Source organism: Engystomops pustulosus, chromosome 11 (genome assembly GCF_040894005.1).
Source record: "Engystomops pustulosus chromosome 11, aEngPut4.maternal, whole genome shotgun sequence".
Lineage (NCBI taxonomy): Eukaryota > Metazoa > Chordata > Amphibia > Anura > Leptodactylidae > Engystomops > Engystomops pustulosus.
The window spans coordinates 72,966,823-72,982,912 of record NC_092421.1 but is presented as its reverse complement, the minus strand read 5'-3'; the positions used below and the strand labels follow the sequence as shown (position 1 = coordinate 72,982,912).

At 42.7% G+C, this 16,090-nt stretch overlaps 1 protein-coding gene across 1 annotated transcript in view; it reads right to left on the bottom strand.

Moving 5' to 3' along the window:
- Nucleotides 1-16,090, bottom strand: part of LOC140105538 (alpha-2-macroglobulin-like) — a 64,214-nt gene that overhangs the window by 41,373 nt on the left and 6,751 nt on the right. The window contains exons 4-12 of the mRNA XM_072129494.1: nucleotides 14,464-14,516; nucleotides 13,133-13,153; nucleotides 12,479-12,635; nucleotides 10,211-10,295; nucleotides 8,560-8,701; nucleotides 7,202-7,316; nucleotides 6,262-6,371; nucleotides 4,883-5,068; nucleotides 3,147-3,428 (exon numbers count right to left, since the gene is read on the bottom strand). Of these exons, the coding sequence (XP_071985595.1) occupies nucleotides 3,147-3,428; nucleotides 4,883-5,068; nucleotides 6,262-6,371; nucleotides 7,202-7,316; nucleotides 8,560-8,701; nucleotides 10,211-10,295; nucleotides 12,479-12,635; nucleotides 13,133-13,153; nucleotides 14,464-14,516 (1,151 nt within the window). The remainder of the gene's footprint in view (nucleotides 1-3,146; nucleotides 3,429-4,882; nucleotides 5,069-6,261; nucleotides 6,372-7,201; nucleotides 7,317-8,559; nucleotides 8,702-10,210; nucleotides 10,296-12,478; nucleotides 12,636-13,132; nucleotides 13,154-14,463; nucleotides 14,517-16,090) is intronic.

The following is a 16,090-nucleotide window of genomic DNA, read 5'->3' as shown; positions in this document are numbered from 1 at the left end:
ACATTTGGCGCTGATGCACCAGCTCTGGCCCTGCCTCTCCGTCTGGCCCCACCACTGTCTCTTCCAACCTGTTCTGGTCGAGGACTCTCCTCCGTCTCAGAAGCACTGTGTTCACCCGGCCTCTCAACCCAGCTTGGGTCTGTCACCTCATCATCCTCCGATCCCTCAGTCTGCTCCCCCCTCGGACTTCCTGCCCTGACAACAACTTCCCCACTGTCTGACAACCGTGTCTCCTCATCGTCGGACACCTCTTTACACACTTCCACTACGTCAAGAAGGTCATCATCACCCACAGACTGTGACTGGTGGAAAACCTGGGCATCGGAAAATTGCTCAGCAGCAACCGGACAAGTGGTTTGTGACTGTGGGAAGGGTCCAGAAAACAGTTCCTCAGAGTATGCCGGTTCAAATGCCAAATTTTCCTGGGAGGGGGCAGACTGGGGGGGAGGAGGCTGAGGTGCAGGAGCTGGAGGAGTGGCGATTTCGGTGACATGGGTGGACTGCGTGGAAGACTGACTGGTGGACAAATTGCTCGAAGCATTGTCAGCAATCCACGACATCACCTGTTCGCACTGTTCTGGCCTCAACAGTGCTCTACCACGAGTCCCAGTAACTTCAGACATGAACCTAGGGAGTGTAGCTCTGCGGCGTTCCCCTGCTCCCTCATAAGCAGGTGGTGTCTCACCCCGCCCAGGACCACGGCCTCTGACCCCTGCAGTAGTTGGACGCCCACGTCCCCGCCCTCGTCCTCTACCCCTAGCCCTCGGGTTAAACATTTTTAAAATGAGAGTTATAACTTTAATTTTTTTTTAACTTTTTTTTGTGTTTTTTGTTTTTTTTTGTGTTTTTTGTTTTTTTTTGAGTTTTTAAAACCAAACGATGCTATCCTATTGCTATGGCTATTTTCTAGCCAAGTATGAAAGCACACTACTATGCCAGATGAGATGACACTGAGTTATTAAACAAAATAAACGTAAAATAAAAAAGGACAAATGGCAGACTGTGCCTAATTGAAATCCAACCCCTACTAAATTTTCCCACTTCGGTCTTTGCTATGGATATGTGCGTCACTAAGCGCAAAACACAGCGGTCGCAAGTCTCACTACAAATTGCTCAGAATTGGCTAGTACATGCACTGCAGCAAGTACAGCCACCAGCAGATCAACCAGAAATCAAATATATAGAACGCTACTGTAGGCGTAAGTAAGCTGTTTGGATTCTCCTATGGCTATTTTCTAGCCAAGTATCAAAGCACACTACTATGCCAGATGAGATGACACTGAGTTAGTGCCTAATTGAAATCCAACCCCTACTAAATTTTCCCACTTCGGTCTTTGCTATGGATATGTGCGTCACTAAGCGCAAAACACAGCGGTCGCAAGTCTCACTACAAATTGCTCAGAATTGGCTAGTACATGCACTGCAGCAAGTACAGCCACCAGCAGATCAACCAGAAATCAAATATATAGAACGCTACTGTAGGCGTAAGTAAGCTGTTTGGATTCTCCTATGGCTATTTTCTAGCCAAGTATCAAAGCACACTACTATGCCAGATGAGATGACACTGAGTTAGTGCCTAATTGAAATCCAACCCCTACTAAATTTTGCCACTTCGGTCTTTGCTATGGATATGTGCGTCACTAAGCGCAGAACACAGCGGTCGCAAGTCTCACTACAAATTGCTCAGAATTGCCTAGTACATGCACTGCAGCAAGTACAGCCACCAGCAGATCAACCAGAAATCAAATATATAGAACGCTACTGTAGGCGTAAGTAAGCTGTTTGGATTCTCCTATGGCTATTTTCTAGCCAAGTATCAAAGCACACTACTATGCCAGATGAGATGACACTGAGTTATTAAACAAAATAAACGTAAAAAAAAAAGTTAATGGCAGACTGTGCCTAATTGAAATCAAACCCCTACTAAATTTTCCCACTTTGGTGTTTGAGGTGGATATGTGTGCCACTAAGAGCTAAACACAACGGTAGCAAGTCCCCCTGCTAATTCCTCACAAAATGGTACTAGATGCAAATAAAAAAAAAAAAAGTAGAACGTTATTGTAGCCCTAAGAAGGGCTGTTGGGTTCTTGGAGAATCACTCCTGCCTAACAGTAAGCTAATAGAACACCCTAACGCTTTCCCTGACCAGCAGCAGCTCTCTCCCTAGCGGCATCCAGACACAGAATGATCCGAGCAGCGCGGGCAGCAGCTAGTCTATTCCAGGGTCACCTGATCTGGCCAGCCAACCACTGCTATCGACGTGTAAGGGTACCACGTCATGCTGGGTGGAGTGCAGAGTCTCCTGGCTTGTGATTGGCTCTGTTTCTGGCCGCCAAAAAGCAAAACGGCGGGAGCTGCCATTTTCTCGAGCGGGCGAAGTATTCGTCCGAGCAACGAGCAGTTTCGAGTACGCTAATGCTCGACCGAGCATCAAGCTCGGACGAGCATGTTCGCTCATCTCTAGTGGTAAACTTATTGCTCCCTTCTATGTCATAGCTTTCAATCAGGTCAGTATCCTGAGGACATCAATACAGTAGAAAGAATGAGGACAAATTCAGGTTCCCCTGAACAGAAGGAATTGTCATCTCTGGAGCAGGAGCTATAATTATAATGCAGATCTGCCCACCCCTTCCAGCGCTGTTGCTTTAAAGGGTTTGTCCAGAGGTTACATAACTTGACTGATTTCTTCCAAAAACAGTGCCACACCTGACTATGGTTTGTACCGTTATTGGGACTCAGCTCTATTCATCTCTATCCAGCAGAGTTGCAATACCGACACAAACCATAGTCAGGTGTGGAGCTGTGTTCTGAAGAAAGCAGCCAAGTTTTTCAACTTCTTGCCAACCCCCTTAAGATAGCACTGGGTGCGGCAAGTCCTTGGCTGTCTGGGAATCCATGAAGATACCTTTTGTCCTCTTTGGTGATGTCCCATATGCCACTCTCGTTACCTTATGCTCACAATGGAGCCTCTTTGTGCTTCCTCTGGTGCCCCTGTGGTGATGGCCTGGGTGCCCACAGAGAGGGCTCTGAGTGCCACCTGTGGCACCCGTGCCATAGGTTCGCCACCACTGTCCTATGAGTGGAATAATAATCATCCTTCCCACTATCACCACATCAGGGATCTAATTATGAAGAGTAATACTTACAATGTAGAAAAAATGGATATGATCTGTGTCAGGGTCAAGGATGGACTTTTCGATATCATAATTCACGGTCACCGATAGATCAGAATTGCAGGATAAATCCTCGGAATCTTTCTTTATAGACACTCGGCTTTTACTTTTAGAATAAAAGACAGAGAGCCAAATCTGGTCTTCAGTATAATCTTGTGGATAGCCAATCGTAAGGTTCTCAACTTGACTTTCACCTTGAGTTTCGAATTCAGTTTCACCTTCAGTTTCACCTTTATCATTAGAGGTGAAACCAACCTGAGAAAAAAGTCACAAATGACTCTTCATGAATTCTGGAGACAGTACAATGATTCATATATTCCTATATATGACTATAATGCAATGATGTTGGAGGTTCTCCAGTGATACTTTTTTTTCCCTGAGATGCTGTAGGGGGTCTTGATCTTCATTTTGGGAGTATCTACATTCTCTATTACGTACGTAGATAACACAGACTGTTTTTAACTCACTTCAGGGAAAGATCTTAAAATCCATGACACATTGGGGCAAATTTACTTACCTGGTCCTGTCGAGATCCCCAATTCGGATGGTCCGAATGAAGTCCGGCGCGATTCATGAAGATCATGCGCCCGATTTCCTGCATCCGTCGCTTCCCCACCGAGGTCCGCTGGAGTTCACCTTCTTCTTCCCGGTGCTTGTAAGTGCGTGTCTTGCGTCACAGTTCTAAATGTTAAATCCCACGCGTTGTCCGAATCCGTCGGGTTGTCTGACGGCCAGCCCCCCCCCCCCCCCGATTTGTGTTCTGTGCAAGCCGGTGCGATTGCGCCAAAATCCAATCACGTACGCCAAAATCCCCTGCTAAATGCGGCGCAAAACGGAAATCATCTGGAAACCCGATGAAAATGCACTCAGCGGACCCCAATGGTTCCTTTATAACAACAATGGGGCAAATTTACATACCCGGCCGCTGGAGTTCACCGAAAATGCATTGTCCAACGACAATGCTCTCTGCCGCGATTCACTAAGATTGTGCGCCTGATATCCGGCATGTGTCGCTTCCCGCTCAGGTCTGACAGAGTTCACCATTTTTTAGTGGTGCATGTAAGCGCTTGGGCTTGCAACACAATTTGAAAGTTAAATCCCGAGCTCAGTATGAATCAGTCGGATCCGTCTGACAGCCCGCCCCCTAATTTGTGTCACATGGAAACAGCGTAGCTGTGGCAAAATCTGAATGCGTGCACCAAAATCCCAGCGCAGACACTAGTTAAATATCTGGCCAAGCTGTGTAATCCCCGCAAAAGGTATAATCTCTGACTAAAGTGCGATCCCTTAGTAAATGAGCCCCAATGTATAACGTTTTATCATACAGTGAAAAAACAAATCTGAATACTCGATTACAGTGAACCTGATGTCGCGGGACAAAACGACTTCCTATCTACACATGACACATTAAACAAGGCACCAGAATTTTTGCTAAATTCTAAAAATCTATCCATGGTGTGTGATGGACACGAAGGTGCAGAAGCCATTAGTAGCCGACTGCTCTGATTACTCTTTGTGATAATAATGGCTCGTGCACCAATGTGTCCATCACAATACCGTGGACAGATTTCTATCCAGCGAAAGTAAACGTAGCACAGAAAGCAAGCAGAGATCTAGAGAACTGTGAGGAATTAATACAGAAAGTATATTAGAAATTGTAAAACTTTTGCTTACGAGGCAATTTATCTCGATGTAATGATCCAACTTACCTTTACAACCATATGTTGTTGCCACTCGGAAGTGTCAAGTGAAAACGCTGCAATTCCATTCGAATCAGACACCAAATTTACGCGTATTACATGATCGACCTCTCCAGTTTCCAGCTTATTTATTGGTATATATAGGGTTACTGCTTCATTCGCAATTGGTTTATTTCTTTCATTAGTGACTTTAACCTAAGGATAAGTAAAGGAAAGTTTGGTTAAATAAAAACTACTGTACCTTTCTTCATATGACATATTTATACTTAGATGTCCATTGTTTGAGTAAACCGCAAATCTCTTTAGTATTTTTCCCAACAAGAAAAAATTGACGATCTACAAAAGTACCGGTAGATACCATCAGAAAAAAACTTCACATCTTGACTTTTTTTGACCATGTGACGTGACCTCACATGTGGAGGTGAGCTAGAGAAATATGATATGATAGAGCCTCGGGGGCTATGTTCATATCATATTCATCACAATGGCTATGTTGTACAGGGGACTTTCCAATAAACCCCGATGATAAGTGAGAATGCTGATCAGTGCTGTTAACATTGATTTGGGTGAGTGTTCGGGTTTGGTTCAAACTCTGGCAAACCCAAACCATAGTGGGTCTGCTCACCCCTACTAGACAGGTCCTCATGCAGACGGATATTATGGGGGCTGTGATGTGGTCACAACCAGATTATTACCCCCTTAGACTTCAGTGTCTCCCGGTGACCATGCCATGAACACACGGTGACTCACCGCACAGACACAGAGACGGGCGGAAGAGCTGCAAAATTTAGGATGTGTCCTATGAAGGGAGGAGGGGTGAAGAATGCTCACCCTTCCTCCTCCTGGCCCTGTGTTTGTCAGGGATCTGGTCTGGGCAAGCACATGGCCACCTGAATGAGGCCTAAAAAGTTTTGCCATTTTTGTTTTATTTCTACAAGTTAAAAAGTAAGATTAAGGTTCTTTAAAAATGTAAAAGCTTTTTTAAACCGTTTTTTTTTTTTTTACTTTACTGTACATAGTGGCAGAAAGCCTGGCCTTAGGCTTAAAATTTGCCCCACTGTTGGTTGTGCACCCGTATTCACTAAGAGCCTCCAGACTCTTAGTAAATGTAGGCTTAAGCTCCACCAGTCCTAAAGTGTAGATCAGTTCTGAACTGGCAGACTTTTTTTTGCTAGAGTCTCCGCTGGTATTTAGGGGAAGACTATAGTAATTGTGGCAGGCTGGGAGTTCACGCCTGTGCCGAGGGGAAGTTCTCCACTAGGCAAACGAATCCAAATGCAGAGCTACTTGTTTTCGATTGTGCCTGTTCTTTCCACAGATTCCCTTTAACATGTTGTACTGGGTCACATAAAGTTATCTGTGCCATCACTTGTAACGTTGTTACCTACCGTGCCTTTAAATGGAAAACCTTTATAATAAACATGGTGACGTTCTACAAATTCTATATATTTTCGTGGTTGCTTGATACCTAAAATCGATGTTTCTGTTTCACTATGACCTAAAAAAAAAGATGCATATATTTGGAAAGAATTAGAACATACTTTATTACGTTTCCATATTATGAATCCTATAAGCCTTTAACTAAACATTTAAGAAACGTTGCATAAATGAATAGTACAGATGATAATAAGTAATTAATTAATAATGTAACATACTTTATTTAACAAAATTTTTTTTTTTTTTAGTGTTTTTGTACTTTCATCCCTTATACTTTAGCAGTCTGTTTGCCCTGGACTCGCACTGACAGCTCATAGATGACTGATTAGGTCTCGTATGACTTAAGACTATGAGGGACATTTACTTACCCGGTCCAGTCGCGATCCAGCGGCGCGTTCTCCAACAAGGATTCGGGTCTGCCGGGATTCACTAAGGTCGTGTGCCCGATATCCAGCAGGTGTCGCTGCTGCGCCGAGGTCCGCTGGAGTTCGCCTTCTTTGTCCAGGTGCAAATAAGTGCTGATCTTGCGACACAAATTCTTTTTTAAATTCCACGTTTTTTTTCGAATCCGTCGGTTGTCCAACGGCCACAACCCCCATTTCTGACGCGTGAAAGCTGGCGCCGATGCGCCAAAATCCGATCGCGTGCGCCAAAATCCCAGGTCAATTCGGCCCAAATTGGAAACCGCCGGTGCGATTCGGACCCTTAGTAAATGAGCCCCTATGCTTTCTCTAAAGAGTTATCTCCTTGCTGAATTATCACATGAAATATCCTGTAAGGCTGCATTCACACGAACGTAAAGGGGATATATATACGACCTCAAATTTTTTGGCCGGATATATGACGCCTAAAACTGCCAACATTGATGCAGTGTTCCTTCTTACAACGTACCTGTGCCATCTTCTGTCAGTTCAGAACGAATCATTAAATACTCATTCGGGTCTGTTGGGTCGAAATGGAAATCTGCAAGCTTGATATCTCTGGAGACACATCCTTTACTGTCAGTCTATGAGGAATAGATTAAAATGGATCAACCAACAGGAAATATGATGTTACTGTTTTATTTCAGATTTTGTAAGGGATCCCAGATCGGGAACGTCTAGGTGCTCTATAAAAGTATCAACTCATTAAGAATTAGTGAGGCTTCTGGATAAGTATCATCAGATATGAGATCTCTGGGTGAAATTACTGCGGATATTCTAAGTGTATTTTGAAGATTTTAAAGAAGATCTTCTGCCAACTCCATCAGCTTCTACTCTTTGCATTTCAATAGCTGCCACTCTATTTTTCTCCTTATCCCCCACAATTTTTGAGTGAACAATGTCGCTATTTTTGTCTCTCTACCGTTAAATGGGTGGAGCCAGTCTATTTACTCCAGCCCAGAGAGAGCCTGATTAGCATATTGTCACAGTACTATATTTTAATAGCCTTTCTACTGTCAGATGGATGGGCCTTAGCAGTGACATAACTAGTGTTCACTGGGCCCCTGGGCAAAATTCCTAATGGGTCCCCCGTAACAAATAAAAATAAAATATAGTTTAAAACTTCAAATCATTTCCCTAGAACTGATATTAACAAAACAAATAAAATCATTAACCTGTTAGGTATTTCTAGTTCTCAAAAGTCCCAATCTATCAAAATATAATAACGGTAATTTATGGTGGTGAACCCTGTAACAGAAAATAGCGCCCAAATGTCCCAAACGCCTCTTTTTCGCCAACATAGAAAAAGTCCAATAAAAAGTGATCAAAACATCACACATTCCCCAAAACGGTAGCAAAGAAAACATCAACTGGTCCCGCAAAAAATGACACCTCACACAGCAATGTATGAAAAAGTTAAAAGATGGCGAAATTAGGAAATTTTTTAGTAAAGAAGGTTTTAATTTTTAAAATGTATTAAAACATTATAAAACCTGTATAAATTTGGTATCTCCGTGATTGTACCGACCCAAAAAATAAACGAGAGGTGTCATCTGGAGAGCACAGAGAAAGATGCAAAAATGATGCCCATAAGAAAATGGTGCAAATGTGTTTTTTCACCAATTTCAACACATTTGGAATTTTTTCCTGCTTTCCAGTACACTGCATGGAATAATACATACCGTCATTACAAAGTACAATGTTTTATAATAAAACAAGCCCTCATAAAGCTATGCACATTGAAAAATCCAAGAAAAAAAACGCAAAAACAAAAAAGTGCCAAATCGTTAAAGGGTCAGGACTAGGTTTTTGGCAGCTTTTCCTTACCTTCTCTCCCTTAATATCTACACAATTTTTTTTAGCAGGTTCATTGCTGTCATGGTCTTCTTCATGATAGGTCGTATAATGAAATGTTTCCTTGCACAACGAAAGATCAATTTTGCCTTCTACTGGTTTTCCATAAATATAACTGTAGAGAAACAAAAGAACAAGCGCTGAACTAACTCTGAATCCAATTTATAAGTCTAGCACTTTGGAAAGTTTTGGAAAGTTTTAGTTTGTTAGCAAATCAAAGCAAATTTTGAATGGAAACCTAAAGATTTCCAAACTAAAGAGGTTGTTCCACATTTTAAAAGTAAAGATTTTTTAGTACCGTTTCGCTTAATATATGGTATATAATTCAGTCATCATTGCAGTTTTTTAATTATTCTTTTCACATTCATTTTCTATTTAGTTGTTGGCTCATGTGACCTCCCAATGACCCTTTAATAAACTTTATAAAATTAATAACTTAAAAATAAATTCCAGTGTAAGGCACTGCATGTCATTTGTTGCTTGATGAGCTTTTTAAAAAAAATTTATACTATTTAGGGACCTTACAGGCGTTGGATCAATTTTGATTCAGATTTTTATTGGGGGGGGAGGGAGCAAAAACAGGCAATTTCAACTTTTGGATAGGTCCTAACTTGCTGATCAGGGTTTTTTATTGATGGGACCCCCACAGATCAAGAGAACGAGGGTCCGATGGGGTCCAATGCACCCCCGTCTGACCCATTGTTGCTCTCCTAGATCTGAGATGACAGGAGCAGTTGGTCGCGCTTGGCCAGGCTGCCCCATTCATCTCTATGGAGCTGAAGGAGATTGCCAAATATGGATGGATGAGGTGGCTTGCGCATGCTCCGGTCATCTCTGGGAGCGACAAGGCATCCAACGGGGGTATATCGGACTCCATTGTCTTATGATCTGTGGGGGTCCCATCACTGAGTCCCCAACCAATCGGCGAGTTATGCCCTATCATAGGAAACAAGGTATCTGGGAAAGGATCCTACCTGTTCAACAGGAATCCAAAATTTGTAAGAGACAGAAAGGATAATACTGCACAAATAATAATAAATTGCAACCTGTTTGGGAGAACTTAGTGATCCAAAATTAGCACCTTTAACCTTGACAGGTTGCATAGAAGTGCAACAACTTGATTCATCATATGTAAGTTATGTGAAGCAGGTGGCCAAGATGTGGTTTATATCGGCATACCTGCTCGTTCAGTGTATGATATAGATATATAGATAATAGATGATGGACAACAGCAAAGGTTCCCCCTTTGAAAGGAACTTCACATTCTTGGGATGACCATGTAATTGGTAAAACATCGGTTAAATCTAATGAAAGCTAAAGTTCATTGCCGAAACGTGCTGTATCAGATGGTTTACCAGTAACGGGACTGTGAAGTTCCCTTGAAGTCCCATTCCCTGGGGTTTCTAATCCACCCATTTTCGAGAGTAGCAATAAAGGATTGTTAAAGGACACAGATTTGGGGATACCATTGTTTTGTCGATGCAGGGGATTTTTTTAGTCTTTATAAAATATATAGTAGGAAATTTTTACATATTTATATCAAAAAGTAATAGTGTCTACTGGTGTTTGTTTATTTAGCTTTTTGGATATAAAAGCTTTGCAGTAACACGTTTGGTCTTCTTACCTGCCACAAGCTTCTAGGTGAAAGGATTCATCTGCCAGAGCTACATCAGATGGTAATTTTAGGTTGAACTCAAACCTCTTCCGCACTAAAGGAAATAGAAATGTCAATATTTACAATCTCTCCGACCATCATGTAATATTCTAATCATGCCGTGATTGAACATCGGCATTATACTAATAATAATTCTTTACATAGCGCACACAGATTACACTGCGCTGCACAGATCTTGCCAAATCGGCCCCTGTCCCCAATGGGGCTCACAATCTAATCAACCTACCGGTATGTTTTGGAGTGTGGGAGGAAACCGGAGGATCCGGAGGAAACCCACACAAACATGGAGAGAACATAAAAACTCTTTGCAGATGTTGACCCTAGGACTTGCAAGGCTGTAGTGCTAACCACTAAGCCACCGTGCTGGCCCCTATTCATATGAAATTGGGAAACAATCTTAATTTTGTAAGGTTGTGGCCACTGGAACAACCACGAGAATGGAGTCCCCCTCCTGCTAATGAATGGACCATGCCTGACTAATGGCAATTTAATGTCTGGGGGACCAAACTTTTAGTAAACCAAAAAAACTAAAAAAAACTGTACATTGAGAGTCCTGTAATGGGGTAAATGATAATGGTCTTTCTATTCTGGACAAACTGTTAATTTATAACTGTAATTGAAGCCGGTATATGGCAGGTATATGGCAGGTATATGGCAGGTATATGGCCGGTATATGGCAGGTATATGGCAGGTATATGGCAGGTATATGGCCGGTATATGGCAGGTATATGACAGGTATATGGCCAGTATATGGCCAGTATATGGCCGGTATACGGCAGGTATACGGCAGGTATATGACAGCTATATGGCAGCTATATGGCAGCTATATGGCAGCTATATGGCAGGTATATGGCCGGTATATGGCAGGTATATGGCCGGTATATGGCAGGTATATGGCAGGTATATGGCAGCTATATGGCAGGTATATGGCCGGTATATGGCCGGTATATGGCCGGTATATGGCCGGTATATGGCCGGTATATGGCAGCTATATGGCAGGTATATGGCCGGTATATGGCCGGTATATGGCCGGTATATGGCAGGTATATGGCCGGTATATGGCAGGTATATGGCAGGTATATGGCCAGTATATGGCCGGTAGATGGCAGGTATATGGCAGGTATATGGCAGGTATATGGCAGGTATATGGCAGGTATATGGCAGGTATATGGCCAGTATATGGCCGGTATACGGCAGGTATATGACAGCTATATGGCAGCTATATGGCAGCTATATGGCAGGTATATGGCCGGTATATGGCAGGTATATGGCCGGTATATGGCCGGTATATGGCAGGTATATGGCAGCTATATGGCCGGTATATGGCCGGTATATGGCCGGTATATGGCAGGTATATGGCCGGTATATGGCAGGTATATGGCAGGTATATGGCCAGTATATGGCCGGTAGATGGCAGGTATATGGCAGGTATATAGCAGGTATATGGCAGGTATATGGCAGGTATATGGCCAGTATATGGCCGGTATACGGCAGGTATATGACAGCTATATGGCAGCTATATGGCAGCTATATGGCAGGTATATGGCCGGTATATGGCCGGTATATGGCAGGTATATGGCAGGTATATGGCAGGTACATGGCAGGTATATGGCCGGTATATGGCAGGTATATGGCAGGTATATGGCCAGTATATGGCCGGTAGATGGCAGGTATATGGCAGGTATATGGCAGGTATATGGCCGGTATATGGCAGGTATATGACAGGTATATGGCCAGTATATGGCCAGTATATGGCCGGTATACGGCAGGTATATGGCAGCTATATGGCAGGTATATGGCCGGTATATGGCCGGTATATGGCCGGTATATGGCAGGTATATGGCAGGTATATGGCAGGTATATGGCCGGTATATGGCAGGTATATGGCAGGTATATGGCCAGTATATGGCAGGTATATGGCAGGTATATGGCAGGTATATAGCAGGTATATGGCCGGTATATGGCAGGTATATGGCCGGTATATGGCAGGTATATGGCCGGTATATGGCCGGTATATGGCCGGTATACGGCCGGTATACGGCAGGTATATGGCAGGTATATGACAGGTATATGGCAGCTATATGGCAGGTATATGGCAGGTATATGGCCGGTATATGGCAGGTAGATGGCAGGTAGATGGCTCTTTGATTTGTAGCATCCAACATTTAGGTCATTTTTCTGGATGCTGACTATGACCCTATAGCCACATCAACTTACCATATTCATAAACTTGAAAGTTTTTATGACACTTTTGATCTATGTTGATTTTGTATCCTCCAATAACTGCTTCACTGGCCAGATGGAAGCTAAAATCAGCAAATCCGTCAGTTGTAGACACATCCAACCACTGTGCTACGCGGTTTCCATTACTGTTCTGTAGAAAGAGGAGGATATTTTGAGATTTCTTCGAACAGTGATAAAGTGATATTTATGGTGGATGTCCAATAGAGGTCCAGATGAGAACATATCCCTCTCCATTGATTGTTGGATCCAAGACCACGCAACAAAACACCATCTGTATGCACCAACATGAACCAGGGCAGAATTAAAATTGGTGAAATCTACTTCAAATATGCAGAAAAAAATTTTTTTTACAAAATTTGTAATTTCGGCCAAAAATGTCTACAGCTTTTCTGTACAAAAATGGGCCATAATATCATGATCCGTGAACTTGTATGGTTACAGACTCGACTCTGATAACACTATGCATAATGGCCAACAAAAGCTATTGAAAACTTTAAAAAAAACTCAAGTTAAGGTTGCAGCAGCTCTATTTCAATATTTAACTAATGTTTCAGTGTGTAGACACTTAAATGCTCACATACATGCGTTTTAGATATGATATATCCGTCATATACTTGTCATACTTACTGTTATTTCAATCAAAGGATACTGGAAAAAAAGAAAAAAAAATACAATTTAAATACACATAAAACAAATATAACTGATGGAGACTGATCACTTATCCCTACAACAGGGATTGACAGCTGTTTTCAAATCATTGTGGACACAGAACACTGTCAATCACTGACTGTGTGTGGGGGCAGAGTAATCAGGACTCTCACTGTGTATGGGTGGGGTAATCAAGACTATAACTGTCAATCACTGTGTATGGGTGGGGTAATCAAGACTATAACTGTCAATCACTGTGTGTGGGTGGGGTAATCAAAACCTTGTTGTCAATTACTTTGTGTGGGTGGGGTAATCAGGTCTCTCACTGTCGATCACTTTGTGTAGGTGGAGTAATCAGGACTCTCCCTGTCAATCACTGTGTATGGGTGGGGTAATCAAGACTATAACTGTCAATCACTGTGTATGGGTGGGGTAATCAAGACTATAACTGTCAATCACTGTGTGTGGGTGGGGTAATCAAAACCTTGTTGTCAATTACTTTGTGTGGGTGGGGTAATCAGGTCTCTCACTGTCGATCACTTTGTGTAGGTGGAGTAATCAGGACTCTCCCTGTCAATCACTGTGTATGGGTGGGGTAATCAAGACTATAACTGTCAATCACTGTGTGTGGGTGGCGTAATAAAAACTTGATGTCAATCACTATGTGTGGGCGGGGTAATCAGGTCTCTCATTGTCGATCACTATGTGTAGGTGGGGTAATCAGGACTCTCCCTGTCAATCACTGTGTATGGGTGGGGTAATCAAGACTATAACAGTCAATCACTATGTGTGGATTGGGTAATCAGCACCTCATTGTCAATCACTATGTGTGGGTGGGGTAATCAGAACCTCATTGTTAATCACTGTGTGTGAGTGGGGTAATCATTATGGTCAATTTTAAGCACTTTGTGTAGGTGGAGTAATCAGGACTATCACTGTCAATCACTGTGTGTGGGCAAAGTAATCAGTAATCTTACTGTGTGTGGGTGGGGTAATAAGGACTATCACTGTCAATCACTGAGGGGGGGAAAGTAATCAGTAATCTTACTGTGTGTGGGTGGGGTAATAAGGACTATCACTGTCAATGTGCCCTAAGTTATAAGGACTCTCACTGTTTCCACTCGGAATCTGCAGGATTTACTCTGCACTCCTGCAGATTTATACATACTCTATATCACAAAGTTAAACTTTTTTAATAGGACAAGATACAGTATATTTAATTATGTATGGTTAACTTGAACCCTTTAATAGGCTAAGTAATTATTGTAATATAATACACATGGTCATTTCCAAAGAGAGAACATCCTCACCTTTTGACTAATGGCTTGTAAATCAAAGTTCATAGTCAACAAGCGAAATTTCACTAGAAAAAAAGTACATTGTAGTAATTGAAAATTTACACATAATACAAGTCTTGTGACATTGATAGTTTTAATTGTGCTAATAATTTCATAATTATTTTCCATGTATTGATTGACTTACATTAGCTATCTGCTACTTCTATAGAAGGGGCGGACTATAGAGTAATCCTCCAGATCTCCTGAATTGCATACACCCTACCTGCATTTTCAGCTGTCAACTAAATGTTAAGATGCACACACTGGGGCACATTTACTTACCCGGTCCAGTCGCGATCCCGCGGCGCGTTGTCCGACGAGGATATCCAGCACTAAGATCGTGCGCCCGATATCCAGCAGGTGTCACTGCTGCGCTGAGGTCCACCGGAGTTCACCTTCTTCTTCCTGGTGTATGTGAGTGCTGATCTTGCGACACAAATAGTTTTTAAATTCCACGGTCTTTCCGAATCCGTCGGCCACGCCCCCCAATTTCTGTCGCGTAAAAGCCGGCACTGATGCTCCACAATCCGATCACCTGCACCAAAAACCCAAGGCAATTCGGCGCAAAACGGAAATATTTGGGAAACCCGACGAAAGTGCGGCATTCGGACCCTTAGTAAATGAGCCCCAATGAGGTATAATGAGGTATAATTATCATATGTTGGTGCTTTGTGCAGACCTCTAGCACCGCCGGTAGCTGATGTGCCTGGGGAGCATTCAGCTTCAACAGATGCAAGCTGTAGCGAGTGCACAGATAGGGAACAAGAATGCCCTGCGCCAACCCACTCCACCACCAGACAAAGCTTCCTTCACACCCCTTTATGTCCTACAGGTGGCGTATAAGAGAAAATAATTGCATTTTGCGATTATTTTGGGGCTTGTACAACAGAAAAATCACTGTACAAGCCCTGCCAAATGTCCCCTCCCTTAGATCTATTCCACTGATATTGACCATTTTAAAGAAAATCAACCATGTAAAAAAACAAAAAACCATCCGCTCCTCTTCATTGCGACCCCGGTGCTATCCTCTGCTAAGCTTGACACGCCAGGATCACCGAGAAAAGAAAGTTCTAAAAAGCAGCAGGGGACAAGATGTCCGGCACTCTGGGCTGCTAATTGTGCATGCCCCTGCACCTCCCTCTCCCATGCTGAATTCATGTCTCTGGTCTGATGTCACATGCTCCCAGGGAGGAGCAAGGGCGTGAATAATTAGCATCCCGCAGCGCCGGACATCTTGTCCCTGTGCTCCATGCCACATTTTAGAACTTTCTTTTCTAGGTGATCCTGGCATGCCAAGCTTAGCAGAGCACAGCATTGGGATCGGAATGAAGAGGAGCGGAGGTGAGTATCCTTAGATTTTTTTTTTAATTAAATGGTTGATTTCCTTTAAACAAATATACTGTATAAGCTCTTCTTAAAGGGGCAATCTAGGAAAAAAATCCAATTTTGTCCCATTGAGGATCCTAATCTAAACAGTTAACCTAAGGACTTTCTTATAACCTTCAAATCAACTCAGGGAAGAATGTTTTCGTAAAATAAGTGATAAATCTGTGATGTATCACCACGTATGACCTACGTCAGTAAATTGTTGTAAGTGTTA